We start from the raw sequence: 22,882 nt of genomic DNA on the forward strand, positions 1-22,882 counted from the left end.
ATTCATTCATCAAACATATATTGAATATCTGCCAAAATTATATTATTTTTTGGCAACACAAAAAAATTAAACTGTGATAGGGAGAGTGGCCAAGATAGCAGAGTAGGAAGACCCTGAGCTCAGCTCCTCCCATGGACACACCAAGATTACTACTATTTAAAGATCAATTATTGATGATAGAGACCTGAAGACTAGCAGAAAAGATTTTCTACAACTAAAGATATAAAGAAGAAACTACAACAAGATAGATCAGAGGTGCAGAGATTCAGAATAGTCAAGACCCACACACTTGGGTGGGCAACCTACAAATGGGAAGACAATTACAATCATAGAGGTTCTCCCCAAGGAGTGAGGGGTCTGAGCTCCACATCCGGCTCCCCAACCCAGGGCCCTGCACTAGGAAGATGAGCCCCCAGAACGTTTGGCTTTGAAGACCTGTTAGGCTTAATTTCAGGAGAGCCTGAGCACTGTGGGAAAGAGACTCCACTCTTAAAAGGCACACACAAAATCTCACACACTCCAGGACCCAGGGCAGAAGCAGTAATTTTAAGGAGCCTGGGTCAGACCCACCCACTGATCTTAGACAGCTTCTTGGAGAGGCAGGAGGTAACTGGAACTCACCCTGCAGACATAGACACTGGAGAGAGGCATTTTGGGGAAATCATTCTACCTCATGGACACTGGCCCTGGCAAGTGCCATTTTGGAATCCCCCTTCTAGCTTATTATGCTAGGACCCAGCCCTGCCCACCAGCCTATCTGCACCAGTACTGGGACAACTCAGGTCAAGGAGCTAAAGGTGGGACACAGCCACACCCACCAGCAGTCGGCTGCCTTAAGACACAGTGAGACCACAGCCACCCTGGGACCCAGGCCTGTCCACCAGAGGGCTCAGCAAACCAGTGTACTGGCACTAGCCCCAGGACCCAGGCTCACAGTTCACTGGATGGGCACCAGCCCCGAGATCCCCTGATCACTGGCTCAACCCACCAGGAGGTTGGACACTAGCCCCAGGATACTGCAGTGGCACAGCCTGCTGTATCAGGACACTACACACCCACCAGCAAGCCAGCACCAGCCCTGGGATCCCTGGTCACCAGCCATGCCCACAAGCACCAGCCGTGCCCACATCATAAACAAAATGCCACAACAAGAGGAAACAAAACTTATGGACACATTACCAGTTTTTACAATAAATTATAGTGTACAGCTCCATCACAGCATCTTTGTATACAAAGCCACTAATGTGAACACTGAAAGAAATCTGTCATGAAGGTCTTTAATCTTGATATAACAAAGTTTGTACAGTAGCAAATTATTCACAAATTTTCACTCCTTGGCATTTATCTGAAGGAAATGAAAACACTAATTAGAAAAGATATATGCACTCCTCTATTCACTGCAGCATTAATTACAATAGGAGAGATATGGAAGCAACCTAAGTACCATCAGTAGGTGAATGGATAAAGAAGTACTGGTATATTAGATTCTTTGAATGACTTTGATGTGGAAAGTTCAGGACATAACAACATAACAAAAAAGCAGAAAAGAGACCAGTCAAAAGTTCTACTCTGTCTACATGTCTTAATAAATGTGATGTACTAAATACTAAAATTAATAAAAAGTACTTGTATACATGTACAATGGAATATTAGCCATAAAAAAAGAATGAAATCCTGCCATTTGGAACAACCTGAATGGACTTAGATTCCATTATGCTAAGTGAAATAACTCAGGCAGAGAAAGACAAATGCTGTATGATTTCATCTATTGTGGAATCTAAAAAACAAAATAAAAACAAAACAGAAATGAGTCAAAAATACAGAGAACAAACAAGTGGTTGCCAGAGGGGAAGTCGTTGGTGGGAGGGGAGAAATAGGTAAGGGAGAATAAAAGATACAAAACTTCTAGCTGCAAAATAAATGAGTCATGGGTATGAAATTTACAGTGTAGAGAATATGGTCAATAATAATGTAATAACTTTTACGGTGACATATAGTAACTAGACTTATCATGATGATCATTTTGAAAAGTATAGAAATATGGAATCACTATGTTGTGTAACAGGAACTAACATAGTGTTGTACGTCAACTATACATCAAAAACAATCTCCCCCCAAAAAATACTCATATAAAAATCAGATTTGTGGTCACCATAGGTGGGGGGATGGGGAATTGGATAAAGGCAGTCAAGCGGTACAAAGTTCCAGTTACAAGACAAAAAAGTACTAAGGATGTAATGTACAACATGATATATATAATTTACACTGCTGTGTGTTATACATGAAAGATTTTAAGAGCATAAACCCTGAGTTATCATCATAAGAAAAACTTTTTTCTGTTTTATTTAATTTTGTATTTTTATGAGCTTGTGCATGTCCACTAAACTTCTAGTGATAATCATTTCATGATATATGTAAGTCAAATCACCTTGCTGTACACCGTAAATATACAGTTGTTATATGTCAATTATATGTCAGTAACACTGGAAGAAAAAAATTAAGCCATGATGCCTACATTTAAGGAACTCACAATTATTACATAGTGAGTCATACAGGGAAATGTCACTGTACAGTTTAATAAGGGCTGTAATAGGAATAGATAGCAAGTATTTGTGGTAATAATAAAGAAGCTATTTTCAACTTGATATTGAGAAGGAGGATCAAATTAAAAAAAAAAAAAAGCAACAAACTGTTTTGGATATACTGAGTTCAGGTTGCCTATTTTCCTTGCAATTGGATCTATATAGTAGGCAGCTGGATATATAAGGTCAGAAGCTATCTGTGCTAAAGATAAAAATTTGAGAGTTTTCAGAAGCTAGAAAGTAGCTAAAGTTGTGGGAACAAATGAGATCACGCAGGGAAATTTTCTAAACTAAGTGAAGGAAAGGTATAGAAATAGACTAAAGATTGGTAGCTACTATGACAACATGTCAAGTACAGTGTGAGATATTGATGGGTCTTTGTATCTTTCTTGTCCTAGCTTTATTTTTACTGCGTGGAAGGTATTTTGGGTGTGTTAAACGATGTTTTACTTGGTTTTATTTTGAAGGAGGTAGGGTTATAGCTTTAAAGCTTCAGATTTTTGAGAGGGTCAAAGGGCAGATCATGATGATCAACCCTTCTTTGACAGAGAAACCAAGGGATAAAGAATAGTATTGTTAGATTGGCTGTGACAATGAAGGATGAGAATTTTTTTTTCACACATTGTTTCCTTGTGCATTGTTTTGGTCACATGCAGAGCAACTCTCCTCACGCTTCAAATTGAGGAATGAAGTAGCAATGGTCAAAAGGAAAAATGTTAGCTCTGTCCTGATTTTTTTTTTTTTTTTTAATAATTTGGACAGGCCATGAGAATAATTCCTTTTATTTATTTATTTATTTATTTATTTTGGCTGTGTTGGGTCTTCGGTTCGTGCGAGGGCTTTCTCTAGTTGCGGCAAGCGGGGGCCACTCTTCATTGCGGTGCGGGGACCGCTCTTCATCACGGTGCGCGGGCCTTTCACTATCGCGGCCCCTCCCATTGCGGGGCACAGGCTCCAGACGTGCAGGCTCAGTAGTTGTGGCTCACGGGCCCAGCTGCTCCGTGGCATGTGGGATCTTCCCAGACCAGGGCTCGAACCCGTGTCCCCTGCATTAGCAGGCAGATTCTCAACCACTGCGCCACCAGGGAAGCCCTGTCCTGATTTTTGCAAGTGCTTTCTATGGGGGAGAAAAGTAGATGCAGCAAAAACGACAGCTGTGCTAGCAGCAACAACAAGAGTAATTGATAATTCTCATCAGGCACTTAACAAATTGATCAACTTTTATGAATTAATATAAATGTGAATGTCTGATATGGGGAAATTATCCAAGTAAAGGTAATAATTTATTCCATGAGACTTGGGCTATCCAAATATAAAATAATTTTTATAATTCTAAAATAGGAAAATATATGATGTAAAAATATTTAGATTAATTTATATGCTACTTATTCTACAGGGCTATGATGATATTACATATATAAATAGTACAGGTACTATATATACTTTTATATATATATATAAATCTTTAAGACACTGTAGTTTCTCATGATTAATATGTATAGCATTTAATTCTATTTCATTGGCCTTAGAACTTAATTTTTTTTAATTTTGGAATAATATAGATGATTATAACTTTTGTGTCTTTGAATATTATTGGTTAGATATATTATTTTTTAGTGATGAATCCTTCTTCAGTAAGAGAGATACATGGACTTATTGACTGGTGATACTCTTTTTAATCACACAATTTAATAAAATTAGAATCATAAAAAAGGAATATCATATTTTTAAACTAAAAACAAGACTAATAATTGCATTGCATTTGTATGATGTTCTTTCTGGAGAAAGTAAGGAAAACTGAAGAAAAACATTTCAATAGTACTAATTTTTGATGTCTATTGAGTAAATCAAATTTATTTCCATTATAAAGGAGCAATAGCAAACAATATTATGTTTCTTCTAATACCAAGAATTACGATAAAGGTATATGGGTAATTTGTGATTCACTGTATTTGTAGCTGTATCTGTATGTTAGTATGTCATTTTCTGGGGTTAGATCAAGAAGACCTTTATACAACATAAGAGGAGCGCGCCTCATATGTAGACAAGGTGTTCCATTTCTATTCAGAATGAATAACACTTGTGCTCTCAGCTGCATTGTGTTCAGAGTAAAGGTATTAATCTCTTCTGTGTTTTCTTTATCATAAAGTACTCCATGGTGCTCTCCTGGATAAATTTCAATTAACCGACTATAGTTCTGATTCATACTTTAGAAATACGTTTGGCAATCAAAATTAAATTCATCCATATTTTTAACATAAGGTGCTTCAAACTCAGTACTGAGGTTCCATAGCTTCCTTTGGCAATCTGAGAGTTTTATATAATTTAAGGGATTTAAAAGATCTTTCTCCTGGGTTAATTTAGTGGATTTGCCCATGACTCAGACTGATTTTTAATTTTTTAACCATGATAAAGTTAATATACTTTGTTATATCAATCTATATGATTTTAATACATTTAAACGTTACAGATATCTATGTTGTAATCAGAAGCCACTAATTAATTACTATATGACATATTTTGTAAGATGTTTAATACATATTTCCATATAAAAAACCTTTGGGTTTTTTTTTCCATTTATAATTGGAAGAAAAATAAATTTAGAGTGTATTCAAATAGCGTTGCTGAAGAAGCTTTTGGAAGCAGCAGGAAAACACTCTACTTAACCCCAATTAGTCTTGTTTTCTACATTCAGGGCAGTTCTGTTTTTCAACATATCCACTAAGCATGATGATAATGAAAATTAATATGGTTAGAAAGCAATTCAATAGCAAATGTTTATAGTTCATAATTGTTTCCTGTCATAATTTTCGTAAAACCTGTCAGCTCTGAAATAAAAGCTCAAGGAGCATGTGAGCTAGACACATGCACCTAAATTATACAGTAGCTATTCTTCTGCAAAGCAATGCAGAATTCATTTTTTAGCAAATTGAATTATACTTTTATTGCTCTTGGTGAGTTCACTACTTCTCAGAATATGTAAGCTTGATTATGTATCCAAATATTTTAATTCATATGTGAACCCTTATATAAAGAAAATTTCTTGTGGATATATCAACAATGTGAAAAGTTTAACCACAAGAAGAATGTTAGAACCCCAACTCTATAGAGTTTCCTCATTCCATTTTAATTATAAAAATGTCTTTCTGTCCCTTTTTTTCCAGAACTACCACAAATGAAAGTTTTAGCTATATTTTTATTTGTCTAAGAATGTCTTTGCCTAAAACGTACAAAACTCGTCATGCCATAGGGAACTGCAAAGATAAATCAAACACAAATCTTGCCACAGGAGAATGAGCAGTACAGAAGGCAGATGGGGTGGGTTTTTTTAGACATCCCACCCCCATACCCCCACCCCTGCTCTCATTGGGTCTTACATCTCACAGTTGCTCCTTGGTGCCAACAAATGTCAGGAAAAATGGTCAAGGGAACAGGGCAGTTCTGTAATTCCTGAAGGTTTTTGACCAAAGATCTTAGATAATTACAAATAACGTTGATGTCACAGCAATGATGTCACAATGAAGACAGCTATCAGACACAGTAGGAAGGAAGGCCAGTTAGAAAGGAGTCATTGCCAACAACTGAGTTGAAATGTAATAAGAACTTAAATAAGGGCAGTGGTAGCAGAAGGAACACTGCAAGTTTTGATCTAAGAAAGAGGTGACAGGAAGCAGCAACTAGTTTGAGAAGAGATAGGTGGACAACCATGCTGAGTTTCTAGGCCTGGGAGAGTAGGTGCAAAGAGCGAAAAAAGAGAAGAGGAGCAGCAGGAAAGACAGAGATGGATTAGATGACCTAGAACAGAGCCTTGAAAACTAAGCATTATGGAGTGGTTGAAAGGGCCATCTGGAAAGGAGCTGTCAGGCAGGTAGGAAGACAGTCAACGTGTAGTGGTGTCATAAGAGACAAGGAAGGAGAAAACTTTTATAAAAATAAGTCTTAAGTATTACAGAGATTTCTAGGCAGGTGAGCACTACGGAAGGATTTGCTAACTGGGCCTAAAACTTTTGACAAAACAGATCCAGTAAAATACAGAGCCAGGAAGGTAAATTTCAATGAGATTACGATTGTGCATGGAAGGCCAAGGAATGGTAAAATATATGATACCACCTAACTTATTTTTTACTACTTGATAGTTGATTTACAATATTGTGTTAGTTTTAGGTGTACAACAGAGTGATTCAGTATTTTTGCAGATTATACTCTATTATATGTTAATACAAGATAATGGGTATAATTCCCTGTGCTATACAATATATCCTTGTTGCTTATCTATTTTATAAGTAGTAGTTTGTATCTGTTAATTCTATATACCTACTTTGTCCCTCTCACTCTTCCCTTTTCCCTTAAATCAGTTTGCTAATAGATAAAGTATATAATTTGTATCTGAAAATACAAAGTTATAGACAAAAGCAGGATGTTAAAAATAAACTTTCACACACCAGATTATAATGTTGTAAACAAAATGAGGTACCATATCTAAAAGCAAGATTTGACTAGGAAATACTCTTCATATAAAAAGAGGCAGCATTTGAAGAGGAGAACGGATTTTAAAGCCATGAAAACACGATTTTGAGAAAAATGTTTTGGTAGAAAGCTATCCTGTTGACCTCACCCCTCACCCTCTCCCACCCATCACATCTGACAGTGTTTAAGGATAGTTAAAACCCTATCATTCAAAAAGGAACATCATGGACCAACAGAGTCATACATTCATATCTGAAAAAGCCAAAGCAGCCTGTGTGTATGTGTGCATGTGTGTGTGTCTGTGTCTGCGTCTGTGTGTGTGGAGAAAGAGGGAAGAGACTGACCACTAACTATACCTCCATAGACAGCAGGGAAGGAAATGTCTACCATGGCCTAGATATGGACCCCTCAGGAAAGCCATTTGGCCTTGATTCACTTGATGTTCTGCCCCAGTGGTTTTCCTAGTCAGGTGCTCAAGACAACCTTGGCATTCTCCTCAGCTGGCCTGAACTTTAGAGAAGCTTCTTCCTGACTCTAGGCCCATGACCTCACCTTTCTCAGAGCATCTACTATTGAAAACTTTCCGTTGTAATTCTTTCTTTGCATCTTTTGAGATATAAATCTTTTTAAAATCTTCTTGCCAGTTTGACAACCAGAGATGCCTTTCTCCGGGACCCAGAATCATCTCTTTGAAATGCAATCATCAAGAAAGATAGTGGCCTTCTCTGTGGGCAGATAGGAGCCTTGTTCCAAGTTGTAAACTATCTTCTGTGATGAAGACATGAGAGACCTTATGTTTTTAGGGGGTAGGGCCAAGTAGCAACACAGGTAGCCCATGGGCCCCCCACCTCAGTTCTTAAAAAATCTGCCACCTTTTGTTTCAGAGGAGTTGAGGAAAAGCTGAGTTCTGGCCTCTCTCCCCTATTGCAATAGCCTTGAATAAAGTCTTCCTTGCCTCTTTCACTTTGTCCAGTGCAACTTTTGCTTCAACACAGGCAAGTAGTTGTCAGCAGCAAGATTCTGTATATAATGTGAAAAACCAGAGGGGACCAAGCTAGAAATGAGGAGCCAAAATCCTAGGAATTGTAGCTGGCAAAGTGTGTCTAAAGGTTACACAAATGCTCATGAGTCATAGGGTTAAAATACAGGACATTCAGTTAAATTTGAATTTCAAATAAACAACATATACTTTTTTAGTATAAGTTTATCTCATGCAATGTTTGAGACATACACTAAAAAATTATGTGTTGTTTATCTGAAATTGAAATTTAACTGAGCACCCTATATTTTATCTGACATTCCTACTGTGAGAAAAACAGTTTTAAACATCTGTTCTTCTTGGAGAGCAAAGGACTGCTTACAACAGTATTGATGGCCAGCTGTAATAGCTACACTTTACTGTGAACTTCTCTCTCCTTTCTGCCCACTTTGCCCTTTCTGCAAAACTCAAAGTATCTGAAACAGCAGCTAGCTTGAGAGGAGGCCCTAAGAAAAGAAAAAGAAGAGGAACCAGCTTCTTCCTGCCCGGAAAACAGGCAGCAGGTGACAGGTGCCCTGCAGGCCTTGGCTGGTTGAAGGGGGCTGGAGAAGTCATATCTCTGAAGGAAGATTTAAATGTTGATAAATTTCTTATCCTGGATTAGTTTCTGTATCATTGTATAACTTAGAAAGAAGGTAGGACTCATAGGGACTGCCAAGTTTTCATCCAGAGGCAGAGAAAATTTTCCCCATTGTGAGAGAGACAAAAATAAAGTTCTAGCCTCCCATATATTATATTACACTTGTTCAATGTATCAAGTCTATAGATCTAAATACATACATATGACAATAAAATACTTTCCAAATTTTATGTGCCTCCAGATTTTATGAGATTAATTCATTTAAAGAATAATTTTAAAAGGATAACTGTAAAAATTATTAATCACCTTGCATATTATAGTAATACTACTTATAAAATATCTAAGTATTATTGACAAGCACTAAATATTAATGAATATTAATAAAATACCTCTATGAGACAAATTTCTAATCTTTTTGTGTCACAGGCTTTTTTTAACTTTTTATTGAGGTATGATTACATCAAATAAAATTCATGAATTTTAAGAGTGTAATTTGATGTACTGCCATTTGTATCACAGGATATTTTAAGAGTCTAATGAAAACTATTATTTCACATATGCAGGGACACATTTTTAATACAATATCAGGGTGTTTTTCTCATCCATCTAAAATTTTTGCTTAAAGTTTTTTCCTATGGACTGGCAGTTAATTATTCGAGGCAATGACTTTACAAATTTATTATACTTATATATCTAAATTTCTTGAAGTTTGACCAAATATCTATAAATACCAGTGTTATCATTTTATATGAATGTTAACTATAAATGCTATGTTCTCATCTACTTGATTAGCAATAGAATTCTATCAGAACATATATTAATATGACTTTTTTTTTTAGATGCAGGCTTATTTTTTCCATCTTTCAATGGGAATTCCTACTTAGAACTGCCTTTTTGTACAACCCTGAGGAAGGAACGTAACAAAATTGTTAACATCTACTTGACTCTACAAACAAGCACTTCGAATGGAACAATTCTCTACAGTGAGTATTAAATGTTTGACCTCCTATATGTCATGTTTCTTTCTCAAATGTTAACCTACTGAATTAATGAATTATTCATTTAAATGTTTTGGGAAAACTTTTCTAGCCCAAAGAATGAAGTATTACCAAAAAGAAATCTTGTTTCTTTCTAGTTTTCTTTTGCAGTTTCTTTAATTTATGAGTCACTTAGTGAAAACTGACTTACAAACAGGCTCTGAACCAGCAAAGAAGAATACAGCAAGCATATAAATTTGATAGCATGTGGCTATAGCAGTGAAACAGTAATGCTGCAAATGTTTCAGATAGCATATTTTTATAACATAAATAACTAACATGAATTGCATTCAATACTTGGTAACTTGGAAAAAGGTATTTCAAAGCTGGTATTCATTTGACAATTGGGAAAATTCTTATCACTCTTTAAGCATTATCTTAAAATTAGCTGGCAAAAAAAAAAAAAAGTAGTATTAACAGTATTTGTTTAAGGAAATACCTCCATGTGCAGGGTTCTCTACATTCTGGTCTCTTTCACTCATGGGCAAATACCACTAAAGTGTATTGCTTGCAATATTACAAATGTGACAATTGTTTTTTCTCTTTTGAAATGAATACACCATAGTTTTAATAGTTCCCTATATTGGAGATACAATGTCTTCAGTACTTGGATAGATGATCCACTGCAAGGCAACTCATTATTTCCCAAATGAGTTTCTCTTCCACTTTGAAATATTTTGCAAAATTGATTCATCTTACTCTATTTTCTAAACAAAACTTAAACATTTTTATTACTTGAATATGAGAAAAATGCCTAAAAGAAGCATTTTTGGAAAACTGGGTGTAGTTAAAAGCTTTGAACATTAAGTTAAAACTGAGAATTTATGTTATATTTTAGAAAGAAACTAACTTGTCAGAACTAGGCCAGCATTATTTATTTCCCAAGAGTGTAAGCACCCATGTTTAAACGATAGCTCTAAAATATTTGATTTATTTATGTTAAAAAAAAGAGAAGAAAATAATAAAAGAAAAACTGATTTTTATATGGGAAACCTAAGTGATGATAGGTGACTATGAAACTTGGAGGTAATAGTGCATTTCAGGTGAAACAAAGCAAAACATAAAACAAAAGATATAAACATAATACTTTAAAGCTGCAAAGAAAGCAAAGTCATTTTCTGGCTTTGCAGTGTTTTAAGTTACCTAGATATGGAAGGTGTTTCCTTGTGAAAAGTGTGTTTTTAGCAACTGAAAACAGCTCATAGCCAAAGAAGCAGCCAACCTCTGGGAATTCTCTTTCCTGGGCCCGTGCTTCAGGCCCACGTCCACACTGCCACTCAACGTTCTCTTTCTGAAGTCCATAGACATACATGCCACGTGTGTCCACTCTGTTCAGGCTGGTGCTCTAAACCGGTCAAACCTAAGCTGATGTTAGTGCCATACAATTACTTTTGCCTTTTGTAGCCAATGACCTACTAAAACAGTCAAACTAGAAACTATTAATAAGAAAAGAGTGCCCTTGGAATAATGAGCAGCCTGTGTCTTTGTCTTACATAATTGTTGCTATCACAGCACTGGTTGTGTGGAAGCTGTTTACTCAAGGGAGTTTCATAGCCTGTGAAGGGAGAAAATATTTTTGTCTGTAGCACGTTCTTTTTGTTCATGTGTAAGCAATCATTTAATCCCACACTCTTGGGAAGACCTCAGCAGAATGGTTTATGGGGTTGCTGTCTTCACTCCTCTTGGAATCTGTCAACCTCATAAAAGCCTCACAACAGATGAACACAAAGATATTCGTGATTCATTTAGACACCCGCAGTTTTAAAGGTGTCCCTTAACTTGACTTCAGGACTAATTTTCTTCCCTTTGAAATCAGTATATTATGTGTAAGGGCAATTAAAAGTCGTGAGGAAATTAAAACAGATGTTAGAGTGTAAGCGTTTGGGGTTTTTTTTGGGGGGGTAGAGGGGTTATTTTTTACCTTTGCTATTTTTCCCTATTCCTGAACATTTTAGCAAAAACTGAATTTCATTTCACAAACATTTATTGAACATTTTTGCTTTGTATCATCACTTATTAAAGGGAAAACGACAGAGAGAAATATTAGATTGATAAGCCAATGCCAGTTTTGAATTATATTCCTAGTTCAAAACTGTAGCTTTATCTTTTCTCAGTTTGCCTCAACAACTAATTGATGTTGAAAAGGGAACAAAAGGGAGATAAAGCTTGAATCCTTATGGGGTTACAGTAAAATTCCTTAGAAAGGATAGTTTTTAAAAGAACTCTCTGTGGGAGAGAGACAGCTCTGAGAACAGCAGTCAAGATGAAAAGAAAGCTTTTTGAATCTGCCACTGAACCAATTCAGAATTCTGGAACACAGTCAAAGGAGCTGCTAATAGGTCACGGGAGAAGGGGTGAGACCACACAAAGCTCTTTAGGTGCACTTTCAGAAAATGAGCTCTGTTCAGCGAGCAGCATCAGTCAGGTTTTGTCATGGTATTTATTACTATGCAGGTGAATCCATTCTGTGCTATTTCTGTGAGAAGAAATAAGCAGGCCCTTTGGAAGGATGTGATCTGAGAATTAGGAGAAGACATCTAACCGAGGTACAGGAGGCAAATTACATGAGCAGCTCCAGTGGAAGAACAGAATTCAGAAATAATCTTTATATTACTTAGTGTCTGTATTTAAGAAAGAGAGCAAGAGGACTGGTCTTAGAAATTTATTCCAGGTAGGAATTGATAGAACAGATAAGATTTTTTTCTTTCTTTCTTTTTTTTTTCCAAATACTATCATATATTCAACACCAGGAGAAAATTATCTTCCAATTCAATATTGCATACCTTTAACAAAACTACACGTTTAAAAATTTTTCTGTTGTGATAGTTATTTTAAGAATTAGATAAGATTATTGAAGCCTCCTTTCTGGTGCATTTAGGAAGGGCTGGTAGAAGAGATATTTGATATTGCTGAAGAAAAAAATTAAATCTGAAGGATCATAACCTCTGTCTTTCTCTATAAAATGACTTCCCCAGAAAAACACACAGTATCTTCATTAGACACCTGTTATGCCAAGACCAGTGAGATACCACAGCATTTCCTAACATCTTATTAAGAAGCATTTTTTCTCATAGAAAAAGTTTGCTCCATTTTTTTAAATCAATTTTACAATGTGTAGCATAAATTTCTCTGAATGTCTTTGCCCCTTGTTACTAGCTTCCAGTGGAGCTTGCTCCAGACAGAGAAGGGACAGAGTGGGATTGAGAGCAGGGATGGAGGAAGTCATGCATGGCCATTCATAAGACACCTAGAGATCACGTTATTATATCATCGCTATGAGGCAGCAAAGTCAAACTCAACAAATTGTAACTGAGTGCCACAAAGTGTACTGCACTCGGTCAGGCCCTGGGAGGGGTACACAGATGAATAAGATGTGGTCTGTGTCCTGCTTCTCACCATTCAATGGCGAGATCCTATGAGCCTAACTCCATGAGGAAGCTGACTGTGACAGTTTTCTAAAAGGAGTACACAGTAAGGACTGGGGCTGAGTGGAGACTCATCATACCAGGAATCTGGGCTTATATCTCTTCTCTAACTAGGGAACACCTCATTGTCTGAGTTGGGTTTTACATCTATTCCACCCGCACCCTCAGTACTTCAACCAAGGCCTTGCATAGATCAGCACTTGATTAGAATAGTTCTTAAAGTTCTGTTTGTGAGTTACTCAACTTTGGTGGTTACAATAAAAAATTAGTAGTTATTGAAACTTTATTTTAGGGAACTATTCTGTTAAACATGGCTATACTTTCTTCCAACAAAAGGGTATAGATTTTTCAGGGTTTAGTCAAAACATAGTTTGAATCAAACGTAACTTTTTCCTGGGTCTGCTTAAACAATTAAGAACAGAATGGGGGTTGGCAAATTTTTCCATAACAACCAGAAAGTAAAATTTTTTGCAGACCAGACGGTGTCTGTCATAACTGCTCAACTCTGCCAGTGTAGCATGAAAGCAGCCATAGAAAAAGTGAATAAATGAATGTGGCTGTGCTCCGAAAATACTTTACTTACAAAACCAGTCGATGGCAGAATTGGTCCATGGGGCAGAGTTTGACAACCCTTGACCTAGAACAATGTGATTCATTAAACTTCTCTTGAAATAGACGATTGTGTTAAAAACAACTAGATTCTATTTCTATCACTGAAATTTATGAATAAATAAATCAGTGAGCAATTCAACTCTGTTCTGATGTAATTACATAAGAGAATGGACCGGTGAGGAACAAGGTTACCCCTGGTCGACAGAGGAAGGGGCAGAAACAAAGAAATGAGCCTAGTCAGGACTGAACTTGCTGCCATGCCCACCTCAAGAATGATGTCAACCAGTGATTAGGAAAATTACTCTGGAGCTACTCTACCTGGCTCTGCCCTTTGGCACATTACTGAACATCTCTGTAAAATGGAATAATATTAATAATAACAATACCAAAGATGTTAAAAAGTTGTTTTAAGATTGAGGGAGTTACCACATTTAACGTGCTTAAAACAGTGTTTGGCATACGGCAATGTGCAATGTGTATAAGTGCTCAAACATCTTGTTCAAATATGCTTTAATCCCTCTTCCCTCATGCCTGCCAGACAAGGAAGGACTTTACGAATGGGAGGCCCTGGATATTTTTATCAAATGGGTGTCATTCATGTTGCAACCGTTTGATAGACATCTCCACTGTGGAAAAGAAAAATTCGACCATGAAAAAGTCTAGAATCAGGACTGCGACAGCAGTGGGATGAAATTGGGTCAATTTTTAGTTTTCATTCTTGTCCATTTCATCTAAATGAAGAGGATTCATTCCTCTAAGACTCTGGTATTACGACTTTCTTTTACTGGTTAAGCAGAGTTAGCAGGCTAGGAAAAATTAAAATAGACTTTCTGTAAATTTCAGAAACTGGCCCACTCTGCAGCAGCACGTGGGAAACATGTAATAATGAATTATGCATGCCAGCCTGCTGCCAGGCTCCTTCACTCTCCCCAGAGCTGCTCTGCCTGCTGTCCATCCAGGGACCAGCCAGTTCACCACAACCACATCCTACATACATGCTGTTCTACAATGTCTGCAGACCATGAGCTACTGAGGTTGCTGTTGGGTTGCTGCTGCTATGGACAAACACAAACCTTTCAGGATAGTGGGGAAAGTGGAGTTCTAGAGCTGCAGCAAGAGCCTGGGTTCAGCGGAGAACCCAGGGCAAGCTGGGAGAACAGTCTTTATCACATGCCACCAAGGTGGTACCAGGAAGGAAGAGACCATCAGCTGCTGCCACAGGCAGTTCTGATCCAAGTATCAGGAGGTAACAACATCACCCAAGACTTGAGCCCAAATCGGTTGTGAGCTGACTGTACAACATAGAGCCAGTCAATGAAACTTTCTGTTTTCTGTCTGACTACAAAACATGCAGATGTAATTGTTACTATCAAATTCACAAGGTTTGAAAAAATGTACGTAAAAGTGTTTTGAAAAATACAAAGTACCATATAAATGTATGGTGTTATTTCTTTTATGGGAGATGGTAGAAATCCATGTCACTTTATGGAAATTTCCAAACTCGACTGTCTACATACCTGATATAATAAACATATTATCTGTATTCATAACCATCAATTCTATAAAGAATGATGTTGAGTTTTATTTTAATTCAAAATGATGAATCTCTTCTGATCATTTGTTTATACGTGATCTCAGATCAAACTGTCATTCATGTTTGGTACCCCATTCATGTTGTATTCGATGAAAATTTTTCTCCTTGGAGTTGATTTTGGTTTTATTTGCTCTAATATAATGTGAATCATTTCTCCTGATATACTTCATAATTTCAAAAACTGAAATTAGCTTGTTTTCCTTTGTTAAAGGATACTTTTCAAAAAGGCATATAAAATGAACACGTCAGAGATTTTATTTAAGCTATTAATTGATGAGGGGACTGGTAAGATACTACAACCAGTTCAAAGGAGAATACAAGGAGCAAAGTCATACAAAAAGACTAAGGAATTCTGAAGCAAACTTGCAAAGGGATGGAAAGCAGTTCTACCTCCATGTACTAACCAATTGCATTTTACCAGACACAGTTAGTATGCATTTCTACAGACAAGAATTATTTGAATTATTATTCATTTTCTCCAACTTATAAAGTTGCAAAATAGCTCACAGATAAAGAAAGGTGACAAGAAACTGAATGGGTGAACTAGATTTTTTTCTTTCCTATTTTAAATTCTTTCAGTCTTTTCTGACACTTTTCTCTGAACCATTCCTGGAGATCTGAGTGTTGCTTTTATTCCATTCTCTAGAGCCAGATGCCTGGAGGGAGAGATAGCCTAGGTTTCCTGACTTTCTTGCTGAGATGTTAAAGAAACATTTATCTGAGGTTCAGCAACACCTTTAGTTTCACTCTGGTTTCTCTTTTTTTTTTTTTCTTTCTTTTAAACTGATGTGAATTCTAATACAGAGATAGTTCAAGTTTATCCAGATCCCTGAGTATCTTCAAGACCCTTTCAAGTTTCCATAACATCAAAATTATTTTTTTTTACTAAAACTAAGACATTTGTCTTTTCACTGTGTTGACAGTTGCACTCATGATACAAAAGTCACAGTGGATGAAACTTCTGGCACCTCGGGTCATGGCTGTGGCACCGAATTGTATTTGGTCATTTTGTTCTACTCTGCTATGCACTCAAAGCACAAGCAGACACAAAAATTGTTCTTCATGTTGCAGGAAAATGGATTCACTTTTAAAATTCTCAGTCCCTGTATATACAACTCTTTAATGTTCTATGTACAAAAGGGGAAGTATACATAAAGCAAGTCTGCTACATACTACACACTAAAATATAATAACTGACTTGAGGAAAAACGTATGTGCATTTTTTTAAGTTGCTGGTTGAAGTAACATTATGAAAACATGACTTGAAAATTGACTAAAAGATAACCTATGGTTATTCAGACTTGCATATTTTACAGATTTTTTTCTCAAAAATTAACAAAGCAAACCTGTTATTTCAAGTTAGGCAGCTAACAATATTTGTTCACAAAGATAAAACTCAAGCTTTCTAAGAAAAATTAGAATTTTAGAAAATTTACCTTCTCTATAATGAGCTTCTGAGCTTCCCGATACTTTCTGATGAGTTCAGTAGTAATATCAATGAATGTGCTTTATTAATATATTATATGATAAAATATGTCAACATTTGAAAGATCTCTTTAACCCAGTGAACCAACATTTTTCAAATAGTCAGTGCATGATGTTACAAAATCATGCACATGCAGAATATCCATTCAAAGTGCAAGAAAGACCAATGGAATTTTAATGTAACAGAGTATGTAAAGATCATTAATATAGTCTCAGATTCCACTTTGCAACTAAACTTTAAGGAACTACCATTTGTCCAATTTGTCTGTATTTTAAAAGGCTTCCATTACACCTACATTCTTTGTGAGGCTAGAGTTCGTATATTTCAACCAAAGCAACAATTCACAACAGATTGAATACAGAAGTAGATATGAGAATCCAGCTGTCTTTTATTAAGCATTACATTAAATATATTTGCAAAAGAATAGAATAATACTACTCCTCTGATTATTTCTTTTTTTTTTTTGGAAAATATAATACTTTTCACAAAATATGTTTATTTAGGTAACATGTAATGGATTTTATTATTGTTATTTTTAACTAAACTAATTGATAAATATTTGAGAACTTTCTCAGTTTTAAATTCTAATACAGTAAGTATCAAAAGATGCAAACCATGTAAACAAAAGCTTTTGGGGGATTCTTGGTAGACTTTAAGTGTGCTAAAGTGTCCTTAGACCTAAAAGTTTGAGAACTACTGATTTAATATAATTTTCATTTTAAAATCCATATACACTATGATTTTGCTCTAATTAAAAAAAACTTTCTCTCTACATATTCATCTATCCAGTTATCAGCCTTTGTATCTATGGAAGTGTTTGCCAAATATTAATTCTAGCCATTTCTTTTTTTAATTAATTAATTTTTTGTTGAAGTATAGTTGACTTACAATGTTGTGTTACTTTCAAGTATACAGCAAATTGATTCACATATATATATATAAGTATATATATATATTCTTTTTCAGATTCTTTTCCCTTATACATTATTAAAAATATTGAATATAGTTCCCTGTGCTATACAGTAGGTCCTTGTTATTTATTTTATATATAGTAGTGTTTATATGTTATTCCCAAATTATTAATTTATCCCCCCCTACCTTTCCCCTTTGGTAACTGTAAGTTTATTTACTATATCTATGAGTCTGTTTCTGTTTTATAAATAAGTTCATTTTTATCATTTTTTAGACTCCACATATAAGTGATATCATATGATATTTGTCTTTGTCTGGCTTACTTCACTTAGTATGATAATCTCTAGGTCCATCTATGTGGCTGCAAATGAAATTATTTCATTCTTTTTTATAGCTGAGCAATATTCCATTGTGTATATATATATATATATATATATATATATATATATACCCCACACCTTTATCCACTCATCTGTTGACGAACTTTTATGTTGCTTCCATGTCTTGGTTATTGTAAATAGTGTTGCAGTGAACATTGGGGCACATGTATCTTTTCAAATTATGGCTTTCTCCAGATATATGCCCAGGAATGGGATTTCAGGATCACATGATAACTCTTTTAGATTTGTAAGGAAACTCCATACTGTGCTCCATAGTGGCTATACCAATTTACCTTCCCACCAACAGTGTAGGAGGGTTCCCTTTTCTCCACACTCTCTCCAATTGCTGGCCATTTCTGAGGGTTGTAATTTCATTTTTTAGTGCACTTTCACAAGTATTTTTTATATTGCTTGAGTAAAAAAAAAACAAAATCATTATCTTAAATGTATATATTCACAAAAATAAATAAAAGTAAAGAGTAGAGAATGGGGATACTAAAAATTTAAAAATATATATTCCACAAATATCTGAAAATTCAGTAAATACATAATGAGAATTATTTGCTTTGATGATTTTGGATCAATTGGAAATCAAAAGAGAAAAAATAAAAATTGACCCTGTATTAATTTCCTATGGCTACTGCAGCAAATTACCATAAACTTAGTGGTTTAAAACCACAGAAACCAGAAGTATAAAATGTGTCTTATACAACTAAAATCAAGTTGTTAGCAGGACTGGTTACTTCCAGAGGCTCCAGAGGAGAAGCTATCCCTTGCCTCTTCCAGGTTTTTCTGGTGGCTGCTGGCATTTCTTGGCTTGTGACTGCATCACTCCAATCTCTGCTTCTATAGTCACATAACTTGTCCTCTTCCACTCAAATTTCCCTGTGCCTCTCTCTTAAAAAGACACGTGACTAATTTTATGACCCAACCAGATAATCCAGGATAATCTCCCTATCTCAAGATCTTTAATTTAATCACACCTACAAAGTCTCCCTTGCCATATAAGGTTAATATTTGCAGGTTCCTAACAATTAGGACATGAATATCTTTCAGAGCTATTATTCAACCTACCACAACTCCTTACTTCACATCATACACAAAAGTCAATTCTCAGGAGAGTGTAGCTGTTAAATAAAGCTTACTGAAGATAATATAAGAGAATAACTTTGTGACTTTGAGGCAGGCAAAGATATCTTAAAGATGATACAGAAAGTATTAATCATAACCACAAAAAAACAACTGGTAAATTTACCCATACTAAAATTAAGAACATATGTTCATCAAAATTGACCCCTAAGAGAATGGCCAGACGATCTACAGGATTGGAGAAGATATTTTCAATATATGTAGCTGACAAAGAGCTTGTTTGTATGCTCTTTTATGTGTATGTATATATATATCTATATAAATATCACATATATACATAGATATAACTCTATAATCAATAAGGAAAAAGCAAACAACCAAACAAAAATAAGAGAAATACACACAAACCGACACTTCACAAAAGAGGATATCAAAATAACCACTAAACATGAGAGTATGCTCAACTTCTCTGATATGATGAAAACAAAAATTAAAGCCAGAATAATAAATACAGAATAGTTAAAATCTACAATGTGATCAAACCAATTAATGGTTAAAAAAAAATGGATCAGCTGACATTCATATACTGTTGGTAAGGAGTTAGAACATCATTTCAGAAAACTGGTAGTAGCTACTAAATTAATCATAGTCATATTCTATGACAGAACAATTTAACTCCTGGTATATACAAAACAGAAATGTATGCACTTCAACACCAAAGACACATACAAGATTGTCATAGCTGCATTATTCATAAAAACCGAAAACAGGGTGGGTGGATTTCCATCTATAGAAGAAAAAATAACTGAATTGTGAATATTCATTTAATAGAATATTATAAAGCAGTAGAAATGAAGGGTGAATGTTATCTCACAAACATAATATTGAGCAAAAGCAAATAGATGCTAAAGAACATATAAGTATGATCCCACTAACATAAAGATGAAAATCAAGCAAAACTATTGCTATTGTTAAACATCAGGATCTAAGTTCCATTTGGTGGAGGGAAGAGGGGAGCACTGATCAATAGGAATTCTGACAATGCAGAAAATTTTCTTTTTCTTAATTTGGTGGTGTTTGTGTGAGCAAGTTCACTTTGTGAGAATTCACTAAGCTATATGCTTAAAATTTGTGTGATTTTCTGTGTGAGTGATACTTCAATTAGGAATGTTAAAAAAGAGAGAAATCTATGTACCTACAAGGACAGATATCTAAAATTTACTGTTGAGTGAAAAGAAAAGTGAGCAAAGCTATTTATTATATTATTTGTCTTAAAAATAAAATTAGGGCTATACACATTTTTGTATGTGTATAAATGATAGTAAAGAATACATCAAAGGGGGATGAAGGATGGGCTGGCAGAAAGGGGAATGTTTCTCTTGTTTTTCTTTATATATTTATTTACCATTCCAATTCTTATGAGACATATTAAGATTAAAATATAAATAATTGATAATAATAAATCAAGTTATAAATACTCAGCAGGTGCCAGGCACTTTTCATTTATTATCTTATTTTATGATCACAGAAAATCTATCAATTAGTTGATCTCATTATCCCGTTAGAACCTATTGGGAAACTGAGGTTGAAAACAGTTAGGGTCATAGTTATTAAGAAACAAAGTCAGAAGTTAGAATCTCATGTCAAATTAATGCTGTTAATACTATGCAATCCTCAGCCTGTGGAAAATAATGTATATTTTTACTATAGTACTTTTTACATTGAATAATTATCTAATAAAACTCCTATCATCTCACTGAATGATTACTCCTTGAGAACTAAGATTGTGTTTGTCACAGTAAGATAAGCAAAATGAGAAGACAGAAAAACACAGCACATGAAGGAGCAAGGTAAAAACACAACAGACCTAACAAATGAAGAGGAAATAAGCAGTCTACCTGGAAAAGAGTTCAGAATAATGATAGGAAAGATGATCCAAAATCTTGGAAAGAGAATAGACAAAATACAAGAAACATTTAACAAGGACCTAGAAGAACTAAAGAGGAAACAAGCAATGATGAACAAAACAGTAAATTAAATTAAAAATACTCTAGACAGGATCAATAGCAGAATAACTGAGGCAGAAGAATGGGTAAGTGACCTGGAAGATAAAATAGTGGAAATAACTACTTCAGAGCAGAATTAAGAAAAAAGAATGAAAAGAACTGAGGACAGTCTCAGAGCCCTCTGGGACAACATTAAATGCACCAACAGTCGAATTATAGGGGTCCCAGAAGAAGAAGAGAAAAAGAAAGGGACTGAGAAAATATTTGAAGAGATTATAGTTGAAAACTTCCCTAATATGGGAAAGGAAATAGTTAATCAAGTCCTGGAAGCACAGAGAGTCCCACACAGCATAAGTGCAAGGAGAAACACACCAAGACACACATTAATCAAACTATCAAAAATTAAATATAAAGAAAGCATATTTAAAGCAGCAAGGGAAAAACAACAAATAACACACAAGGGAATCCCCATAAGGTTAACAGCTGATCTTTCAGCAGAAACTCTGCAAACCAGAAGGAAGTGGCAGGACATATTTAAAGTGATGAAGGAGAAAAATCTACAACAAAGATTACTCTACCCATCAAGGATGTCATTCAGATTTGATGGAGAAATTAAAACGTTTACAGACAAGCAAAACCTGAGAGAGTTCAGCACCATCAAACCAGCTTTACAACAAATGCTAAAGGAACTTCTCTAGGCAAGAAACACAAGAGAAGGAAAACACCTACAATAACAAACCCAAAACATTTAAGAAAATGGGAATAGGAACATACATATCGATAATTACCTTAAATGTAAATGGATTAAATGCTCCAATGAAAAGACACAGACTGGCTGAATGGATACAAAAACAACACCTGTATATATGCTGCCTACAAGAGACCCACTTCAGACATAGGGACACATACAGATGGAAAGTGTGGGGATAGAAAAAGATATTCCATGCAAATGGAAATCAAAAGAAAGCTGGAGTAGTAATTCTCATATCAGACAAAATAGACTTTAAAATAAAGACTATTACAGAGACAAAGAAGGACACTACATAATGAATGATCAAGGGATCGATCCAAGAAGAGGATACAAAAATTGTAAATATTTATGCACCCAACATAGGAGCACCTCAATACATAAGGCAAATGCTAACAGCCATAAAAGGGGAAATTGACAGTAACACAATCATAGTAGGGGATATTAACACCCCACTTTCACCAATAGACAGATCATCCAAAATGAAAATAAATAAGGAAACACAAGCTTTAAATGATACATTAAACAAGATGGACTTAATTGATATTTATAGGACATTCCACCCAAAAACAACAGAATACACATTTTTCTCAAGTGCTCATGGAACATTCTCCAGGATAGATCATACCTTGGGTCACAAATCAAGCCTTGGTAAATTTAAGAAAATTGAAATCGTATCAAGTACCCTTTCTAACCACAACGCTATAAGACTAGACATCATTTATAGGAAAAGATCTGTAAAAAATACAAACACATAAAGGCAAAACAATACACTACTTAATAACAAAGCGATCACTGACGAAATCAAAGGGGAAATCAAATAACACCTAGAAACAAATGACAGTGGAGACACGACGACCCAAAACCTATGGGATGCAAAAAAAGCAGGTCTAAGAGGGAAGTTTATAGCAATACAAGCCTACCT

At 35.3% G+C, this 22,882-nt stretch overlaps 1 protein-coding gene across 2 annotated transcripts in view; it reads left to right on the plus strand.

Moving 5' to 3' along the window:
- Positions 1 to 22,882, plus strand: part of EYS (eyes shut homolog) — a 1,775,980-nt gene that overhangs the window by 1,392,825 nt on the left and 360,273 nt on the right. For both annotated transcript variants that reach the window (XM_057527983.1, XM_057527984.1), the window contains exon 30: positions 9,508 to 9,651. In XM_057527983.1, coding sequence (XP_057383966.1) covers positions 9,508 to 9,651 — 144 coding nt within the window. The remainder of the gene's footprint in view (positions 1 to 9,507; positions 9,652 to 22,882) is intronic.

Source organism: Balaenoptera acutorostrata, chromosome 14, assembly GCF_949987535.1.
Source record: "Balaenoptera acutorostrata chromosome 14, mBalAcu1.1, whole genome shotgun sequence".
Taxonomy (NCBI): domain Eukaryota; kingdom Metazoa; phylum Chordata; class Mammalia; order Artiodactyla; family Balaenopteridae; genus Balaenoptera; species Balaenoptera acutorostrata.